Source organism: Choloepus didactylus, chromosome 22, assembly GCF_015220235.1.
Source record: "Choloepus didactylus isolate mChoDid1 chromosome 22, mChoDid1.pri, whole genome shotgun sequence".
NCBI lineage: Eukaryota > Metazoa > Chordata > Mammalia > Pilosa > Megalonychidae > Choloepus > Choloepus didactylus.
The window spans coordinates 30896138-30920066 of NC_051328.1; the positions used below are offsets into that span (position 1 = coordinate 30896138).

The window sequence follows — 23929 nt, forward strand, 5'->3', positions numbered from 1 at the left end:
TAAAAGCCAGTCCATTTCTGGTGTTTTGCATTCTGGCAGCATTAGAAAACCGGAACAGTGGTCTCTTTGCCTTTCTTTCTGCTAAGTAAAAGGATTTCTTATGGAAAAAAATTCAAGGGCACTTGTTATGACATATATTACTTCTGTAATTAAAAAAAATTTAAAAACATATGTCCACGCAAAAATTTGTACATGACTGTTGGTAGCAACGTTATTCTTAATAGCTCCAAATTGGAAACAACCCAAATGTCCATCAATGGATGAATGGATAAACAAAATGTGGTCAGCCATACAATTGGAATACTATTCAGCCATAAAAAGGAATAAAGCTCTGATACATACTACAACCTGGATGAATCTTAAAAACATGTTCAGTGAAAGCAGTCAGTCAAAAAAGGCCACATATTGTATGATCCCATTTATATGAAATTTCCTGAATAGGCAAATTCATAGAAACAAAGTAGATTAGTGATCGCCTAGGGCTGAGAGGAGGGGAAATGGGAGTGACTGCTAATGGGTGAAGAAAATGTTGTAAATTTAGACTATGGTGATGGTTATACAACTCCATGAATCTACTAAAACTCAGTAAATTGTATGCTTTTGTAACCGAGAAATTTGGATTTATGGGAAGACTATGATTACTGAATCATTATATAGATATTCTACAGGGCCCATGCAGGCCTTACGAATTCAAATAAGGGGCCAGCTGTCCTCAAACCACAGCGAGGCAGTGATAATAATCTGCTCTTGCCTGTGCCACAAACACTAGAAATTGGGGAAAATTGGCTCTGGTTCTGACCCATGCAGCCAAACTGACTGAGAATCCTAAGCCCATGGGGTATTATGCAAAGGTTATTTGGGATCCCCACCTGCCAGGGAACTGTATAACTTTGCAACCCCAAACTAACTGTAGATCTGACCCCGAAGGGCTCCCCGTAGGGGAAGAAAATATGGCATTTAAAAACTCCCTCACCTGGAACTCTTCTATCCATTAATGAAAACTCAGCTTGTATATTGTTCCTACATGTGCTATTAATTCTTGTTAAAAAAGTATATTAATGTTTCAATAATGCATTAACTAAAGTGTTTTAAGTATTTAGCATTATTCTAACCAGTTTTAATTTTAGTGGTAATTGTATGTTGTAGAATGTCTGCTTGAAAACAGTTTCCAAAATTATTTTGGTAACTTAAGTATAAGAGGTGTAAAGGATGTTTTGTATGAAAAGGAAAAGGAAAGTAGTTTTGTCCTAAATAACTAGTTGTTTCAGAATGGAAAAGAGAAAATGTAGGACAGAAACCTGGATGGATACAGAAAATTGCAGAAAGTTTGCAGAAAGGGAAATTTATTTCTGTGGACAAAGTTAGGAAATGGTAAAAAAAAATAACAACAACTAGATATAGAATAAAGCAGACTGTCTGGTAGTTTTATCCTTTAGCTATTTTAGCCCCAGGTGTACCTGTGCTTTAATTAATATTCAATGTTGTGTATATGTACCTGATAACATTCACAAAATGTAACACCAGCTCTTGATCACATGCAAGATCATATACAAAATATTGAACATTTATCTGATAATCCTTTGTCCAAATGGTTTAATTCCTTAACTTGGCCATGGTGCCACTTGTTAATAGGATTATTGTCCATACGTACTGGTTTACTTGTACTCTGCTGTTCACTGTATTGTTGTGAATTATGGATGCAATGTCAGTCCTATGGTCAATGCAAATCACTGCATGGGGACGGAATGTGGGAGCCCCAGCCCCCAAGTGTCTTGAAGACTGCACACAGCAGTTTGCTTGACCTAGGACAGCTGAGGTTTGACCTATTCTCCTTGTAATATCAGGTGCTAACTGTAATCTATACCTGAAACTACCTCCTCCCTGAGACTCCCTGAGATACTGTTATCTCTATAATTCTCCCCTCCTCCCTCTTGATTACAATCAATCCCTCCCTACCTTGCAAACCCACCTTATTCTCTCATACCCACTGGAATGTCGAGCCCTTATAACCAGCTTATTCGCCCTGCCAAAGTGCGGACTATTTCCACGTTGTGCTCTGAACACGCCGCCATTCAGAGCAGCTCCTGAATCCATTCAGAGAAGCTCCTGATTTCAGGGCAATGTGACTCGACTACCCTACCCTGTAGGTAAGCCCTATAATAAAAGCTCATGTTTCAGAACGTGTCCGGTACTTTCTTTAGTCCTTTGGCTACAAAAGTCCTCTTGGGCTGTGACACCATGGCACTCTCAGTTGTCAATGACATTCTCCCCTTGTCTCTCTGTGTCCAGATTTCCTCTTCTTATAAGGACAGCAGTCATGTTAGATTAGGGTTCACCCTAATCCTGTATGATCTTATTTCAACTTGCTTAATTCCATCTGTAGTGACCCTATTTCCAAATAAGGTCACATTCTGAGGTACTGGGATTAGGACTTCAACATATCTTTTGGGGGGACATAATTCAATCCAAAACACTTTCCAAAGGAAGAAAAGTTTAGTATACAATATATATGTCCACTATGCCAGACTCAAACACCATTAATAAATACTTGCTGAATCAACAGAGGAGCACATGAAATGGAATGCTGCAGAGTACTTTTAAAGCTTCACACTCCAAATTCTTACTTTATATTTTAGAGAAGCAATGAAACACAACTTATGGCAGACACCATGGTCATTAGTGAGATGCCTGTTAGCAGAGAGCTACTTCAATCAAGTAAAGAATGCTTGATGCTCTGGAATTCTACCCACGTATCACAAAAGATACACGGTGCCCTGGGAGAAGGCTTTTTTTTTTCTGGCTCAGCCACCAGAAGGAAGAATGCAGTTTTGTACGAAAAACACCCTGCTATTGGAAAATTCTTTGCAAGCTTTTCCTTCTCATTTAAACTGATGATAATCTGGTGGGTTTCTAATCCAAGATCCAAATGCCTGTCTCCGGAGAGTGCTCCAGGCTTCCTGGTAAGCAGAGGCAGCCTCCTTGTGCTCCTGGTACGTCTCCAGCTTCCGCACCCTAATGCACACATATCAACAAGCACACAGGTTCTCAGTGAACAGCTCATCACCACGGCCAACAGGATGCCTGAGTCATCAATGGGACAGATTTCCAACAAGAGACTGAGGAACAAAAGGATTTGGGTATGTTCTCCTAGAGCAACTCACCTCCTCTGCGGGGAATTCATGGAGAGCAGTATTGATTAAAACAGGCAAGGATGGACAGAATGCTATTCTGTCCAGACTTAATCAGATAAAAGAGTAACTGTATCTACTGAAAGTTTTCTAAGGGCCTACAGTTTCCACCAGACAACCTAGCCATAGAAACTTCTCAGCTGCCTTTTTCTCTAACAAACCAAAGCACTTTCCATATTATATACATTACTCTCATATGTACTGTCTCTTTCCATCTTCCAAATCCCTTAAGCCGTCTTTGTCAAGGAAAAGCTGACAGAATGAGTAATATTTGTAATACTTATATCAGTTAAAAGATTTTCTCCTTCAGCACTCACATCTCAGCCATGAAACTGTTATTTATTAAATAAAAATAGCAGCTACTTGTTATCAAAAGCCTACTATAAACAAGGCCCTGTGGTAAGTGCTTTATATGTAATATTCCATTTAATTTCAGCTATCTTGCAGCAAGGTTACTGTAACTATCCCCATTTTATAGTTGAATAATCTGAGGCTCACATCTTAGTGATTCAATTTCATCCTGCTTCTCCTTTTTTGCTTCTAGTTCCTCCTCCTCTGAGGAAGTCCAAATTATTTCTTACTCCTCTCAGCACTAAAAAAGGTTGCTACTTGTAGTAAACACTGATGTCAGTCATTTGATCAATTTCCTACAGCTTTTCTTTGGTTATAGGGTAGGGACCATACACATGACAATGGATAGTGTTAGACTTACCTGAGCCCTGTGCTCCTAGAAAACAGTGAAAGGTAAAGAAATGACCCTCCTGCACCCCCTCTGCCCTTTTGTGTTCCAGGAAACAGCTTACTGTAAAGAACCACCCTTCCCATGTGACTTAGATGAGACTCATGGAAGCCACCTGGTTTATCCAGGACAAGGCCCGGCACAGACCTTCCAAATTTCCATTTTTTGCCTCATAAATGATTAGCTGTGTTTGTAAGACATTGACCAAATATCTGCTACCTTGGCTTGACCAAACTTTAGTTACGTTCTCCCCTTCCTCTCGGCCCCTGGACTGTGGCCCACCCTCAGCCTGAGCCAGCACTGGAAAAGTGGAACAACCCCTTCTCAAGGAAAGACATTTTGGGCTCTGCAGTCTGAAAGGACACCTGTTCACCCCCCTCCTCCACATGGGGTTTGCTCTTGCCTGGTTTACCTTCTCTCTAAAAGAAAACCCCTTTCCGCCTGACCTTTGAGGTGCTTGCAAATCTTATTGTTGGAGTGTCCTTCTCCCCCATTGCAACAACCCCCCTTCCCTTACTGCTATAATTCTTTTGAATAAAGTCTCTTCTTACCTAAGTCTGGATTTGTTTTTATTTGACACACAGAATGTATGGAAACCCATCCAGTTCATTTGATTCAGTTTTCTAGACAAGAAAAAAGCAAACTCACTACAGAAGCCGGGATGGCATCAATACTGACTTCAATAGGCGTGATGGTGGTAACAAGTGGCCAGCCTCTCCAGCTTCCCAACCACTTGTTCCTAAAGGTTTTACAGGAGTTATATAGGTCCCTACATTCCTGTTGTTTGGAGAGCGATTTAAATCATGGAGCTGCAGTTCACAACCACCAATCTGGACAAAAGAAAGAGAGGAATGTTCCTAGCAGAATATATTACTCTCCAAGCCCTCACATTTCCACAAAGCTTTCTACTGAGTGGTAGAATAAAAGGAGGCCCCAGAGTGGGCCAAGCCCCAATTCTACCCTTAGTCTCTTATGACCTCCTTGTACCCCAAACTTACAGGTCATGTACATATCTGCAAGTAGGGCTGTGGGAACACAAGAGCATGTGGTCAATAATAGGTGCCCACTGGACACTGAACCACCACTCCTGCTAAAGCTTCCTGCCATTCATAAGCCAGAATCAAAACAGAAGTCTTCCTAAATACCAAAAAACAGATCAAGAGCAAAATAGTAATAAGGTTTCACCTGAGGGAGTCTGGCCATTTGTCTTCTGAAATAATGCTTAGCAGTTTCTGGAATGATCTAAAGAGTTCCACTTTGCTGATTCGGGATCTGTTCAGGGAAAGAAAAGAAAGATGATTTATGAAGTTTTTGCTATGAACAAACCCTTACCAAAGAAACCACACTCCCCATGGTGCTTGGGTTTGAAAGTGTCAGAGGCCCTGTTCTCATCTGTGCTTGGCAAGAAGATCTAGACCTGGGTGTGTTATAAGGTCAAGGTATGAAAATGAATCTTATCATAAGATGTGTCACCAGCAGTGGAACCATCAAAGTGACAGGCTTAGATGGGTTAAGGACTGAAGTGGAATTACTAAATTTTGCCTCAGGAAATCTCTGGCTACCTTTTTTCAAGGGAGCTGGCCCCTATGGGTAATACTGTTTACAAGAAATCGAAAGCTTTGTTTCAGAGACTTAAATGATGACTATGATATTGGCAGTTTTAGAACCAGCACAGCAACTAGAAAAAATAAATAAATAAAAGGAATGAGGATCAGGGAAGAAGAAACACTATTTGCCCAAGAGAGTCTACATAAAGAAATCCAAAAGAATTCCTGAATAAACTAGTAGAAAAATGAAAGTTAGCAAGACTGATGTAAATAAAAATTAACTGCCACCAGAAGAAGCAAAAGATTAGTTGCAACTGCCCTGACCAGAAAATGAAATAAAAAGGAGTTACTTAAAATAACATCTGTGAAGCCAACCTCCACGATGGCCCCCAGTGATTCTCGCCTCTTGGTTTGTGTTCATGTCTCCATCACTGACGTGCACGATCGATAGGGCATTGCAGACAGAGTGTGACTTCCGAGGCTTCTGCCTTGTCCTCTCGGATCACTGGCCCTGGGGGAAGCCGGCCACTGTGCTGTGAGGATGAGTCCTCTGGAAGCCGGGGAAGTTCACACTGTGAGTAACCGAGGCCTCTCGCCACCAGCCGCACTGACCTGCTGGCCACGTGAATGGGTCGTCCTGGAGTCGGACCCTCCAGCCCCAGTCGAGGCTTCGGACGACTGAAGCCCCAGCTGACATAATGGACTAGAAGCCTCACGACAGACCCTGAGCCAGAATTACCCAGCTAAGCTGCTCCCAAATTCTCGACCAACGGAAACTGTGCAAGATGATAAATGCTTACTGTTGTTTTAAGCCACTAGGTTTAGGAGGATTTGTTATATAGCAATAGATAACTAAATCTAATGGATATGAAGGAAATTATAAAGCATTATGGAAATATATTTAAGAAGACCTAAATAAGTGAACCCTCAAAACTACTAGTTATGAATTTGGGTCGACATTGCCGATTTTGACACCAGTGTTATAGAGAGATACACACCACACTCCTGGTTTAGAAGACACTATTGTAAGACAGGCATTCTCCTCAAATTGATCTCTACACTCAAAGGTTCAGGAACAGCCAAGACACTCTTGTAAAGCAAGGTAGGAGACTTTCCCTACCAGCTATCATCTTATTATAGAGCTGTGGTTATTAAGAGTGTGGTTTTGGTGCAGAGATAGACAAACAGATCAATGGAGCAGAACAGAACACCCAGAAACAGACCCACACAGATACATGGTCCTTTGATTTGGCAGAAGGGTTCACTTAAAACATGTACATTCTAATAAAATTACTATAATTTCTGTTCTTATAAAGACTAGAAAATGAGTTTGTCCAGCAGGAACAAACCTAGAATCCTGCAATGGGTCATTGCAGGTGGACCAGAAAGATGTTAGATTAATGAAACCTGTAGCTTAAACTGATCATGTTTTTCCCACCCAATTAATAGAGGCCTGAATAGAGCTGAGTTCATTTACTCACCAAAACTAAAGATACTAAAAAGAGCTTGTAGCTAAAGCTGCCACCAAGTAAGAACTGTCAGTTTGAAATACCAATCCCCTTGAACTGGAATGAATCTAAATCACAGAACTAAATATTGGGCAAACGTTTATATAGCTGCATCAGAACTGAGAATGATTTCTCAAGAACAAAATAATCTGTTTAATATATTCAAAAGATGGTCACCAAAGGCAACTGTAATGCTAAATCTGTTATTCATCTAGTGGTTTTATTGTTAGTATTAATACCATTTTGTTATTTGATTATTGGTATTAATGATAAAATAAGAAATTACTTTTTTTTCTTAAATTTTTTTTACTTCAAACACTCTATATCAACTTAGCAAAATTACTTTTTACTCAAGATCTTCAGCTTTTAAAAAAATATTTTTCCTGGCTCATTCATTGAGGCAGTAGCTACGTTAACCTAACACAGCAGGATGTACAAGGAACAATCTAATATGTACCCTTCCTACATGATTCTTTGAAGAGAGCTGATTCCATATCTTAGAGTAGGGACAAGATGGTTCTGGAACATCTTGTTGCTTGGGTGACACTTTTAGGACAAAGAAATAGGCCCCCCTGGCAGAGGTAAACATAAAAACTGACAGAGAGAAGGCTTCTAGCTAACAGAAATATATTAGGTATGGGAAAAGCCAGGAGTCCATGATCCTCAAAAAGGGAAGATTTAGGGTTGCTTTATTTTTTTGAACAACCAATACTATATCTAGGTTGATTTTATCCAGACGAAAGCAAACATGGTTTCCATCTTGTTGAATGTATGTTTCCAGATAGATAAAAGGACGCCCAGCTGATAAATTCTGCAACAGCTGGAATCAAAGAACTCATCTCAAGACTTGGGACTCCTCATCTCAACATTGTTAACAGGACCAGACACTTCACTGTTCAGGGCATCTAGAAAGTCACCATTTTCACAGCCCTTATCACTGAGAATCAGAAAAAGAGGACCATCAAAAGGAGAATGTGAAAAAAACAAACGCATGTCTTGCCCACAATGCTTGTGTTTCACTTTGAAATACTGGTAGGTGAGCCTGTGAGATTTTTTGCTTTCATCTTATAGGTGCCTTCCACTGCAAATATCAGAGAACATTTTACTAAATTATTCCAGAGCATTAATGAAGTATGTCGAGGCATTTCATTCACAAGAACAAGAAGCCTTAGTAATCAGCTGTGCCATGATCTGTAACCTGGAAATCGGATCAGTTCAAGGTTCATTAAAGAATTACCTCACTTAAACCTCACTGGAAGGAGCTCCATTGGATTCTATTCACCACCAACACAGCAGTAGAATGCCAAGGCCTCCAGTCTCACTGTAAGAAGCCACTGGTCGGAGGAACCTAAGATGGTGGCTAGGTGAGACAGGGCAAAAAAACACCTCCGTGAAAAATACTAGATGAAAGCCAGAAAGTGACCCAGAACACCAGTTCCAGCGAGATATATGCCATATTCCTGGTTTAGAAGACACCAGCCAGACAAGGTCTGCTAAATCCACAGGGACCGTGCATTTGGTGAAACTGGGAGTCTGCATTCTGAAACGAGTGAGTGAGCTGGCTGAAAGCCTGGTGGCCGTGCTGCAGTGTGGGGAAACTGTGGGTTGGCTTTTGGAGACGGACTTTTAAAAAAAAAACAAACCTGGGAGTGGCTGCGGATACGACGGGGAAAACCGCACAGTGAAGCACGGCAGGAGCAGACTGTACCCCCTCCCACACCCGCTGCTGATTGTCTCAGGGCTAGGGGGGCAGAGAGGAGCCAAAGGAGAAAGAAACAGTGCCCTTGCAGCCATTTCCCCAGCAGGCTGGGGACGCTCCTGCCTGGGCTGGACCCACAGCCCAGAGCCACGCCAAGAAACCCAGTGTGACAGGGAGTGTTTCCCGCAGCACCGCGCACGCGCTACAATATCAGCCGTGGACAGTGGCCTTTAGTGCACCCACGGCTAATTGTCCCAGAGCTGGGAAGGCGGAGCTGTGTGGAAAGGGGGAAATTAACACGTTCCATTCAACCATCTTTACATCAGGCTGGGAATGCCCCTGCATGGCTCGGCGGCCCAGGGCTTCCCTGAAGGGCCGGCGCGCACTTGTGACGTGGCATAGACTTCCCTCAGCAGAGGTCCTGCGAGAGCACGGCTGAGAAGGGGGACCCGCTCAGAAATCCCAGGGACCCTACACCGATACCAAGGACTTGTGGGTCAGCGGCAGAGACAATCTGTGGCAAGACTAGAATGAAGGCTTAGACTCTTGCAACAGCCTTAAATCTCCGGGAACAACTGGGAGGTTTGATTATTAAAGCTGCCCTCCCTCCCTAACCACCCAGACACATGCCCCACATTCAGGGCGGACAGCACCAACAACACACCCAAACTTGGTGCACCAATTGAATCCCACAAGAATCAGACCCCCACACACCACAAAGACAAAGTTGGGGAGAACTGACTTGAGGGGAATAGGTGACTTGCGGATGCCATCTGCTGGTTAGTTAGAGAAAGTGTACACCACCAAGCTGTAGATCTGAAAAATTAGAGATTGGTATTTTTTATAACCTGAAAGAACTCTATCAAGCAAAGCAAATGCCAAGAGGCCAAAAACAACAGAAAATCTTAAAGAATATGAAAAAACCAGATGATATGGAGAACCCAAACCCAAACACCCAAATCAAAAGATCAGAAGAGACACATTACTTGGTGCAATTAATCGAAGAACTAAAGACAAACAACGAGAGCACGGCACAGGATATAATGGACATAAAGAAGAGCATGGCACAGGATATAAAAGACATAAAGAAGACCCTAGAAGAGCGTAAAGAAGAAATTGCAAGAGTAAATAAAAAAATAGAAGATCCTATGGGAATAAAAGAAACTGTTGGTCAAATTTAAAAAGACTCTGGATACTCATAATACAAGATTATAGGAAGCTGAACAATGACTCAGTGTCCTCAAGGACCACAGAACGGAAAATGAAAGAACAAAAGAAAGAACGGAGAAAAAAATAAAAAAAATCGAAAAAATCGAAATGGATCTCAGGGATATGGTAGATAAAATAAAACTTCCAAATTTAAGACTCATTGGTGTCCCAGAAGGGGAAGAGAAGGCTAAAGGTCTAGAAAGAGTAGTCAAAGAAATTGTTGGGGAAAACTTCCCAAACCTTCTATACAATATAAATACATAAAGCATAAATGCCCAGAGAACTCCAAATAGAATAAATCCAAATAAACCCACACCAAGACATATTCTGATTAGACTGTCAAATACTGAAGAGAAGGAGAAAGTTCTGAAAGCAGCAAGAGAAAAGCAATTCATCACGTACAAAGGAAACAACATAAGACTAAGTAAGTAGTGACTACTCAGTGGCCACCATGGAGGCGAGAAGGCAGTTGGCATGACATATTTAAAATTCTGAGAGAGAAAAATTTCCAACCAAGAATACTTTATCAGCAAAACTCTCCTTCAAATTTCAGGGAGAGCTTAAATTTTTCACAAACAAATGCTGAGAGATTTTGCTAATAAAAGACCTGCCCTACTTCAGATACTAAAGGGAGCCCTACCGACAGAGAAACAAAGAAAGGAGAGAGAGATATAGAGAAATTTAACAGACATATATAGAACATTACATCCCAGGTCACCAGGACACACATTCTTCTCTAGTGATCATGGATATTTCTCCAGAACGGACCGTATGCTGGGACATAAAACAAGCCTCAATAAATTAAAAAAAAAAACAAAACAAACGAATTTGTTGAAAGCACATTCTCTGACCACAAGGGAATACAAATAGAAGTCAATAACCATCAGAGACTTGGAGAATTCACAAACACCTGGAGGGTAAAAATGAGGAGGAGACGAAAAGATTCCCAGATAATCAAAAGCTGAGGGACTTCATCACCAGTAGATCAGTCCTATAAGAAATGCTAAAGGGAGCTGAGCAGGCTGAAAGGACAGGACACTAAACAACTGACTGAAACTACATGAAGAAATAAAGATTTCCAGTTAAGATCGCATGGGAAATATTATTACCAATACTACTGTATTTTTGATTTGTAACTCCGCCATTTACTTCCTACAGGATCTAAAATACATAAATTGTTATGATAAATCAGTGGTTTTGAACTCAATGTAAAATATGTAATTTTTGACAAGAACTACAAAAAGGTGGGGGAATGGAGGAGTATAGGAACATAGTTTATGTGTCTATTGAAGTTAAGTTGGTATCAAAGAAAAACAAGATTGTTATGGATTTAAGAGGTTAAATTTAAGCCCCACGGTAAACACAAAGAAAGCATCAGAGAATATGACCATAGAGATGAAAAGTAGAGTATGGGTTATGAGAAGTGGGGGAAGGGGCAATGGGGAGTTAAGAAACAAGTGTAGGGTTTCTCATTGGGATGAAGGGAAATTTCTAGTAATGGATGGTGGGAAGGTGATAGCAATGCAACATTCTAAATGTGATTAATCCCACTGATGGAATGCTAGGGAGGGGTTGGAATGAGAAGATTTAGGCTGTATATATGTTCCCACAATTGGGAAAAAAAAAAAAAAAAGACAGTCTAAATAGATGACAATTAAACGCCAAGGATGATCCTGGATGGGATCTGAGGATGGAGGAAAGGAGGCTCAAAGGGACACGGATGGAAAATAAGAAAAAAAAAAAAAGGAAATATAGAATGTAAGCTTTGTATCAATGTTGAATTTCTTGAACTTCTTAGCTGCGCTTAATGGGATTGCATAAAAGAATGTTCTTGTTCATGGGAAATGTATATGTGAATTATATTGTTTGTTCAAGGATGTGTGCAGCTTGCTTTCATGTGTTCAGAAGACAGAGCAATAGATGATGGATGACAGGGAGGGAGGGAGGGAAAGAAGGAAATGGCGGAGTGACAGGCTGTTAAAGTTGGTGGATCGGGATATCGGGGGAGGGGGTCAGGGTATGCTGGAGTTCTGTGTATGGGGTTTGTATTGTTTTTGCAACTGTTCCTGTAAGTTTGAATTTATTTCAAAATAAAACTAAAAAAAAAAAGAAGCCACTGGTCCTATACAGCTTGACAGCTTTTTAAGAACAGATCTGTAAATGTTTCCTCCCGCTCTACCATGTGGTACCTGGCCTGAAGGCTTTTGACTCCTTTCTTTGTTGTTCCCTGTGGAAAGCCATTGGCAGTAACATCCAGTGGTTGTTCAGGAACTGCACTCCAGCTGATGGCTATGGAAAAATAAGATTCAGAGGTTAAAACTGTTGAGTTTTCTATATAAAGTAAATGGCAGAAGTGTTTGGATAAAAATAGTTCCCTGCCTCTGCAAACCCTTGAGAGCTGAATTTGAAATCAGAGAAAATGACTACCACTCTGATGCTTGGCCTCAGGGTACAACAGTGTAAAGTGGTTCATGATTCATCATCATTATCATAGCAGCTACAATCATTGAGCACTTATTTTATACTGGACACACCATAATTGCAAGAAATATAATTTCTCATTTAATTCTCCTAATAATCCTGATAAAGAAGATGAAGAAACAGAGGCTAAAATACTCAAAGTAACACGCCTGAGGCCACACAGAGCAGGAACTTGATACATGTGGGCCCAAAACCCATACTGGTGACCACTCGTGTGGGAAACTGCCTGCCCAGGCTGGAAGGATGTGGCCCTTCACAGGCCACTCCACTGTCATGGGGGAAGTTACTCCAAGGAGTAACTTACCTGCCCCACAAGGAACGAGCCGGCCTGAGCTGTCAGCCCTTTTCGCCTGCACGGCACAGCGGCTTTGTTCAAACAGTAAATCTGACTGCTGTATTTTCAGCTCTTGAACTCCAAAGCCTTTGGGTAAAGTTGAGACATTCTGACACCTAAATGTGAGGGCAAATGCAATCAGTTTAGGCACATGCTCAGAGAAAGTGTCTCTAGGATGTGGGCCACATCAACCGCCCCAACCCCAGACACAGGGCAAGGTTAGGGCCTTAGGAGGTTTGTTTGTTTCATGGGGGCTAGGGTATAGGAGGGTGTACCAGAATAGAATCTAGATCATGAGAAGCCTATGGTGGGAGGAAGATATCTCCCCATCACTCGGAAGTGATAAGCCTAAGAACTGGTCACCACGCCTCAGTGACTGTAACACCAAACTCTTTACTTCCCGAGACAGGCTTTGAAAGATTTGAATACCTTAAGTAGAAATATCAACTTTCTGGTGCTCATTTCCTAGGGAATCCTTCAAACACATTAAAATTATCCTATAGAATAAAAGCTTTATTTTCTCTTGTTATCTTTCACACAAACTAGATGCCAGCATGATGCTGGTCTAGAAGAGTTCCAAAATAGGGGAAATGGGTACAGTCCCTGGGGCTGCTCTTTCTTTTCCTTCCTTCCTCCCTCCTGTCCTTCCTTTCAGCATCTTTATTGAGGTATCATTCCCATACCATAAAATTCACCCATTTACAGTGTATAATTGGATGGTTTTTAGTATATTCACCAAGTTGTGCAACTAGCACCACAACCTAAATTTAGAACATTTACACCACCACCCCCCCAAAAAGAACCACAAAAACAACACCACATACCCACTAGCAGTCACCTCCCACGCCCCCTCTCCAGCTCTAGGCAACCATGGATCTATGTTCTGTCTCTACAGATTTGCCTACTCGGCACATTTAATATAAATGTAATCACACAATATGTGTTCTTTTACAACTGGCTTCTTTCACTTAACATAATGCTTTCAAGGTTTAACCAAATTATAGCATGTATCTGTATTTCATTTCTTTTTATTTCCAAATAATATTCCATTGTGTATATACACACCACATTTGGGTTGTTTCACTTTTTGGCTATTATGAATAACACTGCTATGAATACACAAGTTTTTGTGTGGATGTATGTTTTCGTTTATTTTAGGTATGTTCCTGGGAGTGGAACTGCTGGGCCAGATGCTGGGGTAGTTTTTTGAAGCCTGCTTTGGGTGCAGGTGTTTGCGTGGCCGCTGCTGGCCATGGCTCGGCCCTGCCCTCATTTACTATATATAACACTAACTGGGTTTTTGTCACCCTCTTTACGGGACCTCGCTTGAGTGGTCATGCTTCCTCTTTGATCTTTTTAAAAATTAAAACTAATATTTGAAGGTTTAAAAAATTATAACAGCAGTATATGTACACTGTAGAAAAATTAGAAAATATGGATAATAATAAAGAAGAAAAAACCATCACTAATACCACAGCTCAGAGATATTCACTAATATACTGGTGTGTCTCCTCCTACACTTTATTAATGTGCATACATACTTTAAGACCAAATGGGCTCATTTTATATTCTAAATTGCTTTTTAAACATTATGACTATCTTTCCATCAATATTCATCAATAATATTTTTAACAAAAATTATTTGACTGCTGAGCATTTTGCTGTTTCCTTTTTCCTTTTTCTTAATTTCTATACTCAAAGATAAATTTTTGAATTCTTTCTTATTTCTTTAAGCTAGATTCCTAGATGTGAAACTTCTGGATCGACAGGTATGTGGATAAACTCTCAAAGTGTCTCCAGAAAGAGTGCTCCAGATGAGCCCTGCCTTCCTGCCGTGGGATGTGCCTCCACCCTGCCCTCTCACCTTCCAATCAGTGCTCTCTGCATGGCTTCCTGGTTGTAGGGGCATTTCCCAATGACCACAGCCGACAGGTAGATGGGCTCTTCTAAGAAGTGTGCCAACAGTGCCCCTTGGCATCCGAGGACATTCCACCGTGCCAACTTGTCACTGCAGGACATAGAGCAAGTCCTGTCTCCCCGGCCTGGCTTCACTCGGAGCAGCCCCACGCAGTGATATGCAGCTCCAGGCTTCCCCGAGTCTCCAGCTTCTCCAGGCACAGCCTTGGCTCCAGTTCTGTAAACGTCTACCACTTTGGCACCACCAGGGGCCATTCCAGTCATGGCAGGCTGCCCCTCTGCAGTGAGATTAGCGCTCCTGACACTTGGTGGGATTTGGCCACTTTCCTGCTCTCCCAAACTCTGCTGGTGAGTTGCACTGTTGGTGACTTTCCTGGCTGGAGTTTCAACCTCAAGCCTCATCTTTTTGGTTACAGGGCTGTCAGGGTCTTCACATTTTCTTTTATTTTCATGAGGTTCCAGGTTACCACTGGCTTCTACTGAAGGGATGTTGATCCAATTTCTGCCGACAGGACAGCAAGGCTGATCTTCAAACTCAAGCATTGGAATGATGGAGGCGTCTCCACCTGCAGAAGGAACCTCTTAAACCAGTGGTTCTCAAAGTGAGGTCCCTGGTCCAGCCACATCACCATCTCTTGGGAACTTGTTAGAAATAAATTCTTGAGACCCACGGGAGACCTACTGAATCAGAGACTCTGGAGGCGGGGCCCAGCAATCTGTTTTAATAAGCTCTCCAGCTTGCGTATGGGAATGACTACCTTAAGTCAAGGTGAATCCTATTCTCCCAGCTGATCTGAGATGAGTTACAGCAGCTACTCAGATTTCCCTAAGAATTGTCTAGGGCTCTTGTTGAAGACCCAGTGAATCCTAGACCCAGTGAATTAGAATTTCTAGGGGAGAGAGGCCTGGGAAATGGAATTTTTTAACAAGGATCCCAGATAAATCTTATCACAAGGAAGTTTTGGTTTAGATCAGGTTTCTCAATCTCTGCACTATAGACATTTTGGGTCAGATAATTCTTGGTTCGGGGGAGCTGTCCTGTATGTTATAAGGATGTTTAGCAGCATCCCCAGCCTCCACCCACCAGATGCCAGTAGCATCCCCTACACAATCAGAAATGTCTCCAGATATAGCTAAATGTTCCCTGGGTGGCAAAACTGCCCCTGTCTGTGAACCATTGATTTATATTAAGATTTCCCCAGATGAATTTGTAGAATTCAATTCTGTAAGATGCCTTGGAAAACAAAATTGGGTGTTTATTCCATGGCTAAATGAGTTTGGCAAACACTGCTCGCAATATCCACATCTTGGAGATTTGTGATACATACCCTCTCAGTAAAGACTGAAGTCCTGTGGTAAATTGCACAACCGGTATTTCCCAAGTGTACCTGACCATGGTTTAGAGATTTCTGACCTGCTCTGTGCTTACAGGGAACCAAAGGAAACAAGCACTCAGTGACAAGCATTACTTTCCCTTGAGAAGAGAGCTAGCTACTTCTTCAAACAGAAACCTAGTGTGTTGCTTTACAAGAGTTGGAGAGATGAACAATATAGAAGTGGGAACGTTGCCAGGGAGGCCAGCTGGCAGACTTCCAGAGACCTCACAAGGTGACCCCTTCTTTGGAGACTTCACTGGGTACACCTCTTAGTCTGCAGGTTTGGAGGTTTGACCTTGACAAGATGTCTGAGTTTTCATGCTAATAAAACCTACAAGTAAGAGTCTGACGGCACTGACCCAGGCACCAATTAATGAATTGGTCATTACAAATAAATACCAAGGGAGCCAGATAGTCACATTTTCTAGGTAGTGCTCTATCTTCCTGCAGGCAAACCATGAAGGATGTCACACTTTAAAAGTTTATCCAAGAGCAACGGGAGTTAGATCAGAGGTTCCCAGATTTTGATTTCACAGAGCAGTAAAACTGCCAGAAGATTTTAAGGTCAACATAGGGTCGACAGCTTTTTATTCCATGTGGTGGTTTGAAGCTGAATGTATCCCAGAAAAACATGCTCTTAAATTTAACCCATTCCTGTGGGTTTGGACTCATTTTCAGTAGGACCTTTCGATGAGTTTACTTCAGTTAAGAAGGTGAGGCCCCAGGAAGCTGAATATAGGGTCTGCCATACGATCCCATAATCCTGTTACCATCCCATTACTAGGTATATACTCGGAAGAACTGGAAGTAGGGACACAAATAGATATTTGCACACTGACGTTTATGGCTGTTTATGGCGGCACTATTCCAAAGGATGGAGGTGGCCCAAGGGTCCATCGATTGATAAATGGAGGGGCAAACTGTGGTGTATACATATGATGGAATATTGTGCAGCTGCAGAAGGGAATGAAGTCGTGAAGCATGCAACAAGATAAATGAACCTTGAGAACATTATGTTGAGCAAAATAAGCCAGAAACCAAAGGACGAGTATTGTATGGTCTCACTAATATGAACCTACTATAATGAGCAAACTCTGAGAATTAAATTTGAGAGCATAGGTTATCAGGAGATAGAAAGTGGGCAGAAATTGGGCAATTGATGATTAAGGAGTACAGAATGTTCAAGGGTTCATTGTAAAGGTTTGGAAATGACCAGCACAATACTGTGTGATGGTAGGCCAATACTGTAAGAGTAATTAACAAAGCAGAGTGTGACTATAGTTGAAAGAGGAAGGCTTGAGTCTTGTATGTCACCAGAAGGAAAGCTAGAGGACAAAAACTGGGACTGTATAACTTAGCAAAACCTGGAGTGGCAACGATGGTGGTTAATTGTATAAATATAAGAAGGTTCTTACATGAACTACAACAAACATACATCACTATTACAAGGTGTAAATAAGGTGTTATATGGGAAAAAAAGAATTAAGGTAGACCAAGATCTATAGTTAAGAGTATCATTGTAATATTCTTTCATTAATTCTAACAGAGGCACTATACCAAAGCTAAATGTCAATAATAGGGAGACATAAGGGGTAGGGGATTTTTTTCTTCAGAAGAAATGAGAATGTTCTCATACTGACTGTTGCGGTGAATGTATAATAATGTGATTATACCAAGAGCCACTGACTGTACACTTAGGATGGACTGTATGGTGTATGAATAAAACTGTTAAGAAAAAAAAAGGTGAGGCCAACCTCAATCAGAATGGGCCTTAATCCTACTAGTGGAGTCCTTTATAAGAGGAGTGAAATTCAGACAGACAGAAAAAAAAGCCACAGGAAGTAAAAAGCTGAACATCAAGGGAACTCGGAAGAAACAGGAGGGGAGATGCCACCATGTGCCATGCCATGTGACAAGCTAAGGACCAAGGGTTGCAGGCAGGCAGTGCCAGAACACCACAGTCTTCAGGAAGAAAGCATCGCCTCTGACGAGGCCTTGATTTGGACTTTTTCCCCAGCCTTGAACCATGAGTGAATAAATTCCCTTTGGCTAAGCTGAACCATTGCATGGGTATTTGCTTGAGCAATCAAAGAAATGAAAACACTCCATTGAGAAAGATCTTTGAAAATCCCAATTATCATCATTTCAAAAAAAAAATGGGGGAGAGGTTTAGATAAAAACCTCAATTTTTAAATTGAAAGCAATTAGCTTTTGTAAAAACTCACGACACAGTCCTTATTCTTCTCATTTTGCCATGGACCAGGAACTGGCCTGTGGGCAATGATTTATGTAGCTGTATTAGGCCACCAGGCTAGCTGGGATCCCTGGAGGCAGCTGTCTCCATCATCAGGATATGCCTGCCCTTGGGACCAGCCAGGACTCCTCATTGTAGTTAATCACATGGAAAGTCAGAAATGGAGACTCTCAGGCCCCACCCCACCCTACTGAAACTGATTCTGCATTTTAACAGGATCCCTGGGTGATTCTTATGCACATTATAGTTAGAGAGGCACTGAGTTAGGAAACATCCTTTGGTTCTTGGACCAGGGCACCCACCTCTAAAAACAGCACAGATGAGCCCTGATGACCTCTGTTTGTCATTTCATCAGTCTTTGACTCCTAACCAACTCTTTTCCGATAGACTCATTGTTTCTTCCACTATATCAATACTTTTAATTTGAGTTTTGATCAAGTCTTGACAGCTATTGTTTCTTTATAGTGATTACATATTTCTGTCCTAATTGCATGTGTTATTTTTAAAGTTTAATACTTGGAGGACAATCATCTATCCTTATTTTAAAATTTGGGGAGTGAAGAAATTTTACTGCCATTCCTGAGCTGAAGTCATAAAAGGCAGGAATTACTCTCAATTCTCAAGACAGAAAAATAGAGGATAGGAATGACCCTATAGGTTGGCTCTGGTCTTTCTACCTATGCAACTGCAGCACCTGCACATTTCCTTATAACTCATCAAATTACCCTGACTGGCCATGACGGTCTACACTCCCTGAAGGACCCTAGGCGCTGTGCTGGTCTTGTTTACTGCCATATACCCAGTATGTGGTATTGTGCCAGAAAGAGTAGAAAATATTTGTTCAATGATTCAATGAATCAAACGAATGTCAGGATGAGTTACCAGAGTAGAACTCAGGGCTTTGGACTTCTAAGCCCCTGGCTGGTTTCAGACATTGCGGGGTTGCAGCCTTAAGCTTCCCAATTCTGATTCTGTGAATAGGATGAATGTGACGAACTTCCTGCTCCCACTCCTCCACCTTCCTTTCCCTTACTGGAGACGTGATTAGGTATACTGGCCAAACCGTCCACAAAAAGGTATTGTTACTGGTTGTAGCTAGACTTAAGCCAGAAGTGCTTTTTTTGGAGAAACATATTTATGGATAAGACAAACAAAAGAAAATAGATTATGTATCATTAATCCATAGGCTGGAATATACTTACAGGGTGTATGGCTGGAGAAAAACACAAAAAAGAGGTCTGGTTTGAGTTTCCACAGTCCTCTTTGAGTTCCTGGGACAAAGATGCTATCCTCTTTCGGTGAGACTGCCAACTGGAGTTGATGGAGAAGATACCTAATGGGTGGTGAGATGTCAATGAACAACCAATCCTTGTAGTGACGGGGAAGACATTGGTAGGGAGATTGCCAAGGGAGAAGGGAAGAGTTATTACACTCCAGTGGGACTGGTAGTAGTGGTGGTAATTTGGAATAGCATGAATAAACTAGACCAGTGATTTTCAAAGTGTGGTCCCTGGAATAGCAGCATCAGTGTCCCCTGGGAGTCTGTTACAACTGCTCAGGCTCCACCCGGACCTCCTTATTCAGAATCTCTAGGGGTGGGCCCAGCAATCTGGGTTTTACAAGACTTCCAGAGACTTCCAGGCGATTCCAAAGTTTGAGAAGCACTAGGGTGGACTAGTGCTACTCAGAGTGTGGTCGCAGACTCACATAGCCAGTATCACCTGGGAGCTTGTTAGAAATGCACATTCTGGGGCCCTTATCCCAGACCTACTGAATTAGAATCTCTGGGGATGCAGTTTTACCTTTGGAAACTTCTCCTGGCTATGACCTCAGCATGGCTGTCGTTGAGGATGTCTCCTGTGGCAAAGATAGGACACTAGGTGAAGACACATGGAACCTGGGTGGCCTTGGTTCCTAGAAGCAGAACACAGCAGTCTCCCACAGCACCTGGGAGCACCATGCTACTCCTGGAGGACTTTGGCCAGCAGGTATCATAGTCACCAATGGCAATATATTTACAGCAGGGCTTCTCAAGTCAGCACCACTGACATTTTGGATTGGATAATTCTTTGTTGCAGGGGGTTACCCTGTGCATTGTAGGATGTTGAGCAGCATCCCTGGCCTCTACCCACTAGACACCAGCAGTATGACCCCCGCACCCCCCCTCAACAGATACACACCAGATGCGACAACCAAAAATGTCTCCTGACAGTGTCAAATTGTCAAATGTCCTCTGGGGGTCAAAACTGCCCCAGTTGAGAACGACTGATTTGTAGGGAACGCTTTAGCAGGAAGACACGGGTCCAGATCTTTCATACTCTGGTATCATACTTGTGCTCAAGGTGATAGAATTCCATCGAATTCAATCTCTAGTGGTCCTTGAATAGTTTCCTCATATACAGGGGCAAGGCCAGGAGAATGGGGCACCAAAGTCAAGGAGGAAACTAACTGGAAGCAGAAGGTGAAAATCCAAGATCACTAAGGGAATTTCCATATTCTTGTTGGTGCCACGAGCCCTATTTAATTCAAGATTGCACTCTGGGGCTTCAGGAGCCACTCAAGCTGCATCTTCTACCTTCTATTTTGAAGCCCCAAAGCCTTCTAGTCATAACATGGAATAGCTAAGCCCAGAAACCTCTGTGGCTAGCTTTTTCACTCAAAAAACATGCTCCTGGTGGCCTTCGTTCTTAAGGTTGATTTCTGTTCTTTAAATAGGTTCTGTCCTTCCAACTAGAGCAATAATCAGTGGGAACCAAAAGGTAAGTCACCTCAACTGAGAAGAGGAGGGTCAACATGACCACTAGTTTGCAAAGCTTTTCCAGAAGCTACCACAGGCTTTTCTCAGACTCCCATCCATGCTTACCGCTCTTCCTCATTTTGGACTGGCCTATGCATTTCGTTCCCGTTCCCATTGAGACGACTTCCTTTGTCACTGAAGGGAAAAAAACAAATTGTTAAATGAACACCCAGGGTCTTTCTGAATAGCCCCCAGACCTCAGGTTTAAAAAGTCTGTACATTCCTCCAGAAGATTTCTGCTACCAGAAGTACTGTGACCGCTTGGTGGAGAGGAGGGGGCAGGCGGAACCTATCCAACACCATTGTTTTACACCCTGCCCACTACCATCTCTGACAGGGAGAGGGAGAGTTCCAAAAAGAGGCCTCACCTCGCACGGGTTTGTCAGAGGAGTTGCAGGCCTGGTCAGCGATAGATTGTATCTTCACTATGGCTGCAAGTAATGTCCACTCTCGGTTTGGCTCTGGCTTCCCCTGCTTGGGTAGCCTGATTTCATAGTGCTGATAACACAGCTGAGCAATCTCATCCACGGCCCACATGGTCTGAGCTGGTACTGAGGCCCTGATTGAAAATTACAATGATGAGAAGTGCAGAGAAGGAAACAATACAAGAGGCTATAACCTTGCACCAGGGCTTTCAAATGTAGCTCAACTGTGTTGATGGTGTAGGTCTTCTCGTTGGACATCTACAGGTCATTTTCTCCTATTATCTCCCTGCTCCCTTTTCACCTTTAATAAGACATCAAAGATAAAACCAAATATCACCAACCCCAGAAGATATACCTATTCTTCAAGCTTTGTTTTTCTTCTAAATCTTGGATATTTGACATGTTTCTAATGAATGTGAATACCAGATTCTTAGCTTTCTTTGGGCAGCCCCTAACCATACAAAGTTTATCTTTCTGGCTAGATGTTCTCCCTTGTCATCATCTTTTCAAAGCATTTTATTTTTCTCTTCTTTCCCCTAAAGCACAGGGGTTCACAACCTCCCTCTCGTAAATCTCCACTGAATCTGCCCTCCGCTGCCCCAATCAGAAAAGCAACAGTTTTGTTGTTTTCTCCTATAACATTTTATGAAGCAGATGGGAGAAGTAACAGGGCCAGAGAGACTTGTGTGATTTCTCACCAGTCAAGCTTTCCTTTCCTCCCAGGAGTTGTGTTTAAGAGTGTGGGCTTTAGAGGAACCTTTTCTAGGTTCTAATCTCTCCTTACCACAAATTAACTGTGCGATATTGGGTAAACTACTTAACCTCTCTCTGGCTCCTCTGTTAAAACAGAAATAACAACAGTGTCTAACCCAGTGGGGTTATCGTGAGGATTAAGTAATATTTATAAAAAGCAATTGAATGTGTGTGTGTGGGGGAGGGTTAATGGAATCTCTGTACTTTCTGCAAGATTTTTCTGTAAACTTACAATTGCTCTAATTAAAAAAAAAGCAATTGCGTACACTTAAAAATGATTTTTTATGTTACCATAATAAAATTTCTAAGAAAGGGAACTACTACAGTGTTGAGCATAATTAACATCAATTATGATGATTATTATAAAAAATTTTGACAATTTTCCTGGTAATTTGCTTTGTGTGACATGTGGAGGTGGCAGGACTGTAATAGTCACAAGCCTATTAATGAAAAAAGATTAAGCAGATCAGGCTTGGAAAAGGCCTAGGATACTTTGCTGCAAATGTTCCCCATTCTTGGTTTTATGCTCATTAGATTCATCCTGACCCCATTTGGACCCAACTGTATGATAAGCGTCTTAGTAGATGGGCTCATATAGGGATGGACACAGTTAAGCACTGTAAAAAAAAAAAAAAAAAAAAAAAAAAAAGTGGCTTTGAGTAAAAAGGGATATCTATAAGTTGCTTGAGTCTTAATGCAACAGTTTTTGAAGCCTGACATTTCTACAATGAACTCCCTGAATTGCCTTGTGCAAGCCTGTTATTGCAGTAAAAGGTAAATCAGACCACAGCGATTTTTTTTTTTTAAACCTGGCAAGAACTAACATAAATACTGACTTAAAAACACTACAAACTACACTAGCCAAGAAAGGCACAACTTGCCAGATGAAACGTTAACTTCCTAAAACGAAGCAGCCCAGAAATACATGACCCTCATTCAGTTAGTGTGAATGTGCATTCATAGCAGTTGAAGTTAATGTTTTGTTACACTGGGCCTATTATGATTCAAACCTACACTTCCTTATACATCTCGAGTAACTTCTTCATTCAAACAGTAGGGCAGTTACACAGGCACTGCTTTGCCCGCAAGACACCATCTTATAACAGTTGCAACAAGCTGAAGAACCCACTTCCTATTCAGCGACAAATTAAGGCTGGTCGAGGGTTTGGGACAGAAAGGCTGTAGCGGTGCTCGGAGGAGAGGAGCCCACTTCTTCCAGGCCCCCCTCCCAAATCCCCCCTGAAGCAGGGCCCCTTCTCAGCCAGCTCGAGGCCTGCCCGGGACCCCGTGAAGCTCTGCCCGTGAAGTACAGACAACGTGAACACCCGCATCACTGGGTTATGGGGGATGCTGCGAGGCAACACCGCCCGCGCTGCCCCGCAGCAAGAGCTCTGCATGCGGCAGTCTCCCATGTGACACGAGTTTCCCCACACAAAACAGGCCCAGCAAAGACTGACAGGAAACACCTAACCAAGCAGCCCGCGGCCCCACGGAACACAGCCCCACCACTTCGCGGGCGTCCCCCTCCCACCTCCACAACGCGCGCCCTCGGAGGAAGCAAACAGGACCAGCCCTGCGTGGCGGAAGTGACGCCACAAAGCAGCAGCCATTCCTGGGCTCCGCCCCCATTGGCGCGCAGTGCACCCTGGCCTTTGTAGTTCTTCAGGGGTAGGCGCCAGGGCAGTTGCGCTGGGGTTTAACG

General features: G+C 42.3%; 1 protein-coding gene across 2 annotated transcripts; it reads right to left on the bottom strand.

Moving 5' to 3' along the window:
• Positions 1-2592: 2592 nt before the first annotated feature.
• On the bottom strand, positions 2593-23795 carry ADAT1 (adenosine deaminase tRNA specific 1). Of its 2 annotated transcripts, XM_037816467.1 has the most exons (10): positions 23759-23795; positions 21418-21608; positions 21116-21184; positions 20055-20109; positions 19455-19585; positions 14570-15188; positions 12676-12821; positions 12080-12179; positions 5113-5199; positions 2593-3012 (listed from the first exon to the last, which is right to left on the bottom strand). In XM_037816467.1, exons 2-10 carry the CDS (start codon positions 21584-21586, stop codon positions 2880-2882), a joined length of 1509 nt encoding a protein of 502 aa, XP_037672395.1. In that variant the 5' UTR covers positions 21587-21608; positions 23759-23795; the 3' UTR covers positions 2593-2879. The 2 variants fall into 2 exon arrangements, with proteins under 2 accessions (XP_037672395.1, XP_037672396.1); XM_037816468.1 differs by lacking the exons at positions 2593-3012; positions 23759-23795 and adding an exon at positions 4499-4757 and having other exon boundaries at positions 21418-21821.
• Between the last annotated feature and the right edge of the window lie 134 nt (positions 23796-23929).